Source organism: Drosophila busckii, chromosome 2L (genome assembly GCF_011750605.1).
Source record: "Drosophila busckii strain San Diego stock center, stock number 13000-0081.31 chromosome 2L, ASM1175060v1, whole genome shotgun sequence".
Lineage (NCBI taxonomy): Eukaryota > Metazoa > Arthropoda > Insecta > Diptera > Drosophilidae > Drosophila > Drosophila busckii.
Genome location: NC_046604.1, coordinates 16,159,879 through 16,167,907, shown reverse-complemented (window position 1 = coordinate 16,167,907; position 8,029 = coordinate 16,159,879). Strand labels below are relative to the sequence as shown.

Below are 8,029 nucleotides of genomic sequence, written 5' to 3'. Positions count from 1 at the left end.
AGTTGTTGTAGGCGTAACCACGCCCACAGGTATTCATATGCGAGTTTCTGTAAGAAGCAAGTATAAATTGCTTTTGTTGTTGTTGTTGTTGCTGTTGCTGCTGCGCCTGCGCAACATTTGTTTGGTGGGCGTGGCAAGTGTTAAAAAACAAAATAAACAATAAAACCCCAAAAGCAAAGCAATTTATCGATTACCCACACCCCATTGTGCCATGCCGTTATCGATAACATAGTTGCTGGTGCCGTTGCTGTTGTTGTTGTTGTTGCTGTTGCCGCTGCCAGGTTTCTATTTTTTATTTATTTTTATTTTGTAAGCTATATTTTATAATATTGCGTGCTTTTGTTGTTGTTGTTGGTGCTGCGGTGCTTTTGTTGGTGCTTGATTTTTTTTATTTTCATTTTTCTTTATTGCTGTGTGTGCTGGTTTTTATATATTGTATGTATTTATGATATTTTAGCTTATCGCCAAACACACTGACTACATCTACAAATAGAAGAGAAAATAGAGAACAAAAAGTGGATGTAGTAGAACCGTGTTGTTGTGATATAAGATTATAAATTAAATGTATATATATATAAAAAAACATTCAATCCATTTGATATAAAGGGGTGTTTGTGTGGTGATGTGCAATTTTATAGAGTTTAAGTTTGATATATGATAATAGCATTTTAAAAAGCAAAGCAAAAAATATAAAAAATTCAACAAATGAGGTATTTAGCTTTAAATATAAAATAATATATCTCAATATATTTAGATTGGTTTGTAAAAAGTTTAAGTTGACAGTTTCTTATTTATGGTAAAATAAATAAAAAGATTACTAATATAGACTTTAAGATATACAAATTTAAGATATAAGGACTATATTAGAAATTTTTTTATTTATTTCAATATATTAGGAAAATTTTTATTTACTTTACTATATAAGGAATTTTTTTTATATTTATTTTAAAATAAATAAGAATCTATAAATTTCTATAAGATTATAGCAGATATATAATTTATTTACAAAATTAGCTCAACTCTTTTTGCTGACCCTTTACTGATTTCTTAGCTAAAAAAAGCTAAAGAAATTTATTTTATGTATTATACAATTAACAAGTTCCTAAGTTAAGCTATATGAAAGTTTGAAAAAAATCAATTTTGCTGTATATATTGAAATTAGGTAGACTTTTGCTAAATACATGCAGCTTGAAATAGTTATTATTAAATATACATTTAAAAAATTTGCCTAACACTTTTTTTTGCTGACTCTAAATAGACATAGAATTTCTAGCTAACTATGGGGGTTTTTTTCCACTAACTAGTGGAAAATCACGCACAAAACTCCATGTAAATAAAAAATTTGACAACTAACTGTAAGAGCTTTAACTTTAAAAAGAGAATTTTAAATTTCGTAAACAAAACCAGAACCAAAAAAAAAAAATAAGTTACATGCAGTTGAAAACCAATTCGTATATACAAAAAAATAAATATGTTGTAGTTGGGAAGTGGGCGGGAGTGTGTGTGGGTTATGTTTACATTTTGGGTAACAGTTGCGTATGTAAAAAGAAACAAAAAACTCACCTGTGCTGTCGCAGATTATCACGTTGCTTGAAATATTTGCCACAGACCTCACAGGAATATGTTATCTCTGGCGATTTGTGCGTGCGCTCGTGTATCATCAGATTGTATGGCTTGGTGAAACGCCGTTGGCAATACTTGCAAATGAATTCACACTTTGGACGCATCTTGCGACGGAAATCCGACCGGCAGTCATCGTTGTCGATTCGCATTACAGCAAACATTTTGACAGGCGTTATATATTTTCCCTCTTTCGAACAAAAAAACAACTTGAGTATAAATATATATGTATGTATGTATATATATTTTCTTCTGCTGCGACAGAGACGCGCGTGCGCTCAATTGCGCGCACACACAAATAAATGTGTGTCTGTGTGTGTGTGTGTGTTAGTGTAAGGTGAGTGCGCCACTCAATGCGCCACTCTCACGCTTTGCTCTCTTTCTCGCGCTCTTGCTCTTGAGTGCAAGCTTCGTTTGCTTGTATGTAGCGTAACGGTACTACTCAAAGCGTCAGGGCGCTATCTCTATGACTTTGACTGCAGATAACAAGCAAACGCACAAACACACGCATACGCTCACACACATGCACTGTGTAGTAGTGAAGTTTGGCAACGTCTGCTTTTGGTTGCTTGCTGTGCTTTTTGTCACACGCTCAGTTGTGATTTCTCTTTAGCTTCGCTGTCTAAGTTGTAGGCGTTTTGGGTGGGCCCGTTGTAGCAGCTGCTGTTGCTGCTGCCGTTGTTGCCTTTTAGTTTATGGCGCACTTTAAGCCAAATACCTAAAAAGACAAAAAACACACGCATGTGAACAAAAAACATAACAGACACCAAAACTTAAGCAAGAAAAACAATGTTAAATAAAGTTAGCAACGCCTGCGACATCTTTTATGTGCCAATAAATTGTGAAGCAAAAATACCACAGCCAACAAGTTGTCAACTTAAATCACGCAACATGAAATTGAAAATGACTCATTAAAGCCGCTACAGCACCCTATACAACACCCGCACTGCCGCTCTCGCTCACACACTCACTCGCTCTCTCTTTCTCACTCTCTCGCTGGCTTAAGCTTTAGCTTGGTGTTGACATTTACAAATCACCGCGCATACTGTTTCAGTTGCTAACCTTCGCTTATAATTTTTCTTAAATGACAATAATTTTTTCTTAACTTTGTTTTGCAGCAGCAGCTGCTGCCACTTCAGCGTATTGTCAGCTGTTGGGCTTTTGTTGTCAACTGTACTTCCGTAAAGTGACACAAGTGTTCAATTAGCAAAAGAGTAAAGTTACTAGTACTCTATTATTAAAGTGTTAAGCACAGCTAAGTGCCAAGCTAATTGTTTTAAATAATGTGCACATAGTTTGAAACTTATAATATTTTAAAATTAAAATATTTGTAGTTTTAAAAATTAATAACCATATTTATGCTATTAATTTGTGTTTTCAAAGCATGCGATTCATAAAGACAAAAAAAATTAATAGAATATATTATTTTTTAATACTGCTACATTTTAAAATTATAATATTTTTCGGTTTGTCTGTCATAAGCTTTGAATATATGCGCTATATATATTTTTTAATTTAAAAAATTGTACTACTTATTTTGAAGTTCGACTAATGAAATTCATTTTTTGAATATATATAGTAGAACATTATTTTAAAATAATGTTTAATAGTTTTAAAATTCGGAAATCCTGCCTCTAAGCTCTAAATACAACACTCTAAAATTTAATTATATAAAAATAAATATTTTACACTAATGGAGTTCACTTGAAAATAAAAGTAAAGTGGAGTTCACCTAATGAAATTCATTTCAATAGCAAAATAAGTTGAATATTTATTTAAAATAATTATTAAACGCTTAAATAATTCGGGACTCCTATCTTAAGCTACAAATACAACACTCTATGCCATTTATAGGGAAAACCCTATATATAGAACATGCGATATAACACATCATAAAACCCTAAATACAACACTATAAATTTATTTCTATAAAAAAAAAACTTACATTAATTGAGTTCACTTGAAAATAAAAGTGAAGACTCGCACCCAAAAGAAAAACCCCTATATAATTACTTTAAAGCTATAGCAACTACTAGTTTCAAATGAAACTTTATACACACTGAAGCAAACACTCTCGAGCAGTGTTTATAACAAATTTGAGGCAGCTCAGTTAAGCGGCTACCCAGTTCACATAGGATAGTAGGTAGTAGTAGTAGGATCGTAAAAGCGTTACGAAATGCACTTCGGTGTTCGCTGGAGTGTTTATGCCTTAACGGCTGCTGTGTCTTAAGTATATGTTGCCATATTTTAGTCGCTTCATTAAAGTGGCGCTGTAACAAGTTTATTTTTAATTGGCGCCTCTCGCGGCAGCGCAGTCAATATTTATGAACCAAAAAAAAAAAGATGAGAGAAAAAAAAGGCAGCAGAGTGGGAATTTTTGTTTTTGGGTTCGGTAGTTAACAACTGTTATTTTTTATGTAATTTTATTTTTGTCATTTCGGCGCCGCTGGTTGCCAGTTTCAGTTTTTCTCCGTTTCGTTATGCATATGAGAATTTTATATATGGGGGTAATGGGAAATATTTCTTGAGGATTTTGCTTTTGAGTGCAAACAAAAGCCTGCGCTGACTGGTAGCGACAAGCGTCGCTCGGCAAGCCCCGATTTCGATATTTATTTATATATATATAACGTATATATGGCTGCACAGCTGGGAGTCGCTGCAGCTACGTTGACAACAAAAGGCAAATCTCACAGCGGGTGCCACCAAGAGCCACAAGAGTCAGAGTCTCAGAGTCAGCGTCAGCGTCAGAGCCTGGCGGGCAACCCAAAAAAAAAAAAATCTGAAGTTTCGTAGCGCAGCGCATCGTAGTTATTGTCATTATAACATTAATGCCCACTAAACATATTCAAATTATAACACAGGTCGAGTCGAGCCAAGCTCCAAGCTCTAACTGTGGAATGGAGCTCGCTCCTCCACTCCACTCTTCGTTCCGTTGTTAATTTGTGTACACAATGTGGCGTCACATTGGCATTTTAACGCCGTTTATCATGCGACACAGGGCGCCTGCATAAGGCCCCAGCCCCAGCCCCAGCCCCAGCCCCATTTGGCCATTTGGGCCTAAGCCTGGACCCTGGACCTCGTCTTCGGCACATTCGTTATGCGAGCTGTGGCTCTTCCATTCAATGCCAAGCAAACAAACAAACAAACAGCTTTGGTCATGCTTTTGTGTCTGCAGCGCTCTCTCTCTCTCTATCTCACTCTCCACTTGGCCTAAATGGAGCAACTGCAACTTGGCCACAGACAAATGAGCGCTGCAGTTGTTGCAATAGCAAAAATTGCAGCCAGCTCAGTGCTTGTTATCAATTTGTTACTATTTAATAATTTATATAATTTTGAATTTTATTAGCTGCCATCTCTAGCAGCAATTTTTATAGTTATTAATTAAATTACTGTTTAGCTGTCATTTGATTTAATTTTATTAAATGTTATATTTTATATTTGCTTACATAAAATTTCTAGCTACAAGTTCAATTAATTTTGCTGCAATTTCCAAAATATTTTTGCATATTTAAATTATTTTTGTAGCATTTGAATTTTTACATTATTAAATTATGTCTTTTAGCATTTGAATTTTCACATATTTAAATTATTTTTCTAGCTGTTGAATTTTAACATAATTAAATTAATTCTTTTAGCATTTGAATTTGAACTAATTGAACTTAAGTTAGAATTTTTTGTTTTACAAAATTTGCAATTAAGTTTTATAAGATTTATTTTGCTTATATGACAATTTTTATTACTTTAATTGAAATTATAGCATACTTAATTAAATCAAATTTAATTATTTTTATACAACTTGCTAGCAAATTAAGTAAAGTTAAATCAAACTGTAAACAGTATTAAAAAAAATAATTTATTAGTCTGCTACGCAGCTTCTTTGCTTTAAACACACTTTTTATTAGTTATTTATTTATTATATTTGAAGACTAAATTTTAGACAAATATATTTTCTATACCTCAAATGCATTTTGCGCATGCCCAACTGACTTTAGGACTTTACATTTTCTTGCTCTTTATAATTTTTGGCATTAAATGTGGCAAAGTAGTTAAATATTTTGATGTTAAGCGTTGTGTTGTTAACTTGACTTTAGCTCAGGTGTTTGGGCTAAGCTGCTGTTTGTTTTGGCAGCAGGTTTAAGGCTTAGCCAGCAGCAGGTTTAAGCCCAAAAAGGCACATGGCCAGCAGACCAAACCGACCACACATAATCCCAAGAGAGAGAGCTGAGCAAAATATTGTCTAATAAACTGTTGTACAACATGGCAGATAATCCCATTAATCCGCACTGAAAATAATTAGTGTTTACACACACACACACACACACACACACACACACAGAGACAGAGACGCAGTGAGGAAGCAGCGACAGAGATTGGGAAAGATCTCAAGGCACAGCATGAGACGACAGACGACTGAGATGACTTGAGAGGCTGAGGCTGAGGCTGAGGAGTAGGAGGAGGAGTAGGCTGAAGGGCATGCGAAAGGCGTTAATGCTGCGTGAAATTAGATTTGCACCAAAAATGAAAAAGCAAAAAATACAAAAATGGCAAGTGAAAGAGATGGAAAGAGAGAGAGAGAGAGAACGTTACAGTTTAACACCCTGAAGCCGACAATAATGCGCCGATAAGGAATAAGGATCATCTGCTGAGTGAAATGAAAAGAGCAAGCAGCAAACAGTGACACACACGTTGCTGTTGCTGTTGCTGTTGGCCATGGTCAAAAGCGATTACCACACATGCCACACTTTGGTTGGGAAGGCGTCGGCGGCCACGACTCAAGCGTCAAGCGTTTGGCTATTAAAAATTACAGGCACAGGAGAACAAAGAGAAAAATGTGGTGGAAAAAATGACAATAAGCCGGCCGCACATCGTAAAGGACACAAAAGGGCACCGCAAAGCGTTTTTGATACGAATCTAATTGTGCTAATGGCATAAAATTCTGAAGAAAAAACACAACTGCTAACAACAATTAGAACACACTCAAGTGAAATTCCAAAACACCTTTTGATGCACACAAAAGGATACAAAAAAAAAAAATTATGTGAAAAACGTTTGTGAGAAAATTTCAAGCATGTGTGAGCCTTTTGACAGCTCTGCTATATAATCTATATCTTAGCTTGTTAAGATAATTTGCTGCGCTATGCATTTTAGCCAAATTTATTGGCTAATTATGGACAAAACAGCAGGCTAAATGCAAGGACATGACTGCAAGGACAAGCGAAGGAAGTTCAGTTGCTGCTAAATTTTAAATAATTTGCTAGCTGAGTCACAGCTTAGGTTTGGTAACTATGAATCGCGTTTGCGCTTAACCTTGTTTAGACCTTGTTGGAAGCTGCGCTAGTTGTTTTAATTTGAAGTTGAGTCATAAAGCTTAAGAGTCGAAAGTATTAGTAATGCCGTCGGCATTTCCAATAGGAAGTGATAAACATAACTTAGATCTTTAGTTAAAAGTTTTCGCAAAATTTTAAATGAATAGTTGCAAAATATATGCAAAGCTTCAGTATAAAATAAAATATAATTTTATTTATAATTGTTGCACATAAGATTGAGCAGCGTTATTTGAAAACTTCAACAAAATTTGCGTACTATATAAATTTCATTATTTTTGTTGCTGCTATAGTTAAAGTTAAAATAACTGTCTAGCATTTTTTGAAATTTATAAAGAAATATAACGCATATGTTAGCAAAAAAGCTTGAATACTAAGACTTACATTGCCAAATAATTGCTTTAATAATTTATTATAAAATATTTAACATATATTTTTCAACTTATGCCAAACAATCAGCGCTATTTGATAACTTGAATTAAAATTGTCTAATTACTTTGCTATTCAAGCGAATACTAACAAAAACAAATTGAAACTTATTCCAAGTATTTACTAGCAAGTCTAAATATTTTGTTAAAAGCTGCGCCAAATTGCTGTAGCTTACTTAGCTTATGTGCAATTTAAGCTAAATCTATATTTGGTGCAATTGGTCTATGGCTCAATGGGTCGCCATTTTGCGACGGCTACAAAAGAAAAGAATAAAAAAAAAGCACGCCATTGTCAATGCAATGCTTTTAGCTCTCACACGCATACAGCAGCAGCAGTAGCAGTAGCAGCAGCAGCAGAGAGAGCGGCAGAGAGAGCGCGAGAGAGCGCGCAAGTCTGCTCACGCACAGTTATTTTAGGCATTGGGCCAATGAAAGCGCGTAAAACTGGTAGCCAAAGCCAATGGCAACGGCTACTGTGCAGCAATGCGGCTGGCCTAAGTAAAAGAAGAAGCAGCAAAGCAGCATTGGTAGATTGAGAAGAAGAAGAAGGTGGTGGTGGTGGAGTGCGCGACGACGCTGACTGCGCAGCTTGCGTAACTGCGCAGACAACTTTTTAGTTGGTAAAAACACTTACCCCACACAAAATGGCAAATGGCG

The 8,029-nt window shown here is 35.1% G+C and overlaps 1 protein-coding gene across 1 annotated transcript; it reads right to left on the bottom strand.

The window, feature by feature from the left end:
* Window positions 1-378: 378 nt before the first annotated feature.
* Window positions 379-8,029, bottom strand: LOC108598264 (protein drumstick). Its single transcript, XM_017984883.2, has 3 exons — window positions 8,007-8,029; window positions 1,564-2,338; window positions 379-483 (listed from the first exon to the last, which is right to left on the bottom strand). Exons 2-3 carry the CDS (start codon window positions 1,782-1,784, stop codon window positions 459-461), a joined length of 246 nt encoding a protein of 81 aa, XP_017840372.1. The 5' UTR covers window positions 1,785-2,338; window positions 8,007-8,029; the 3' UTR covers window positions 379-458.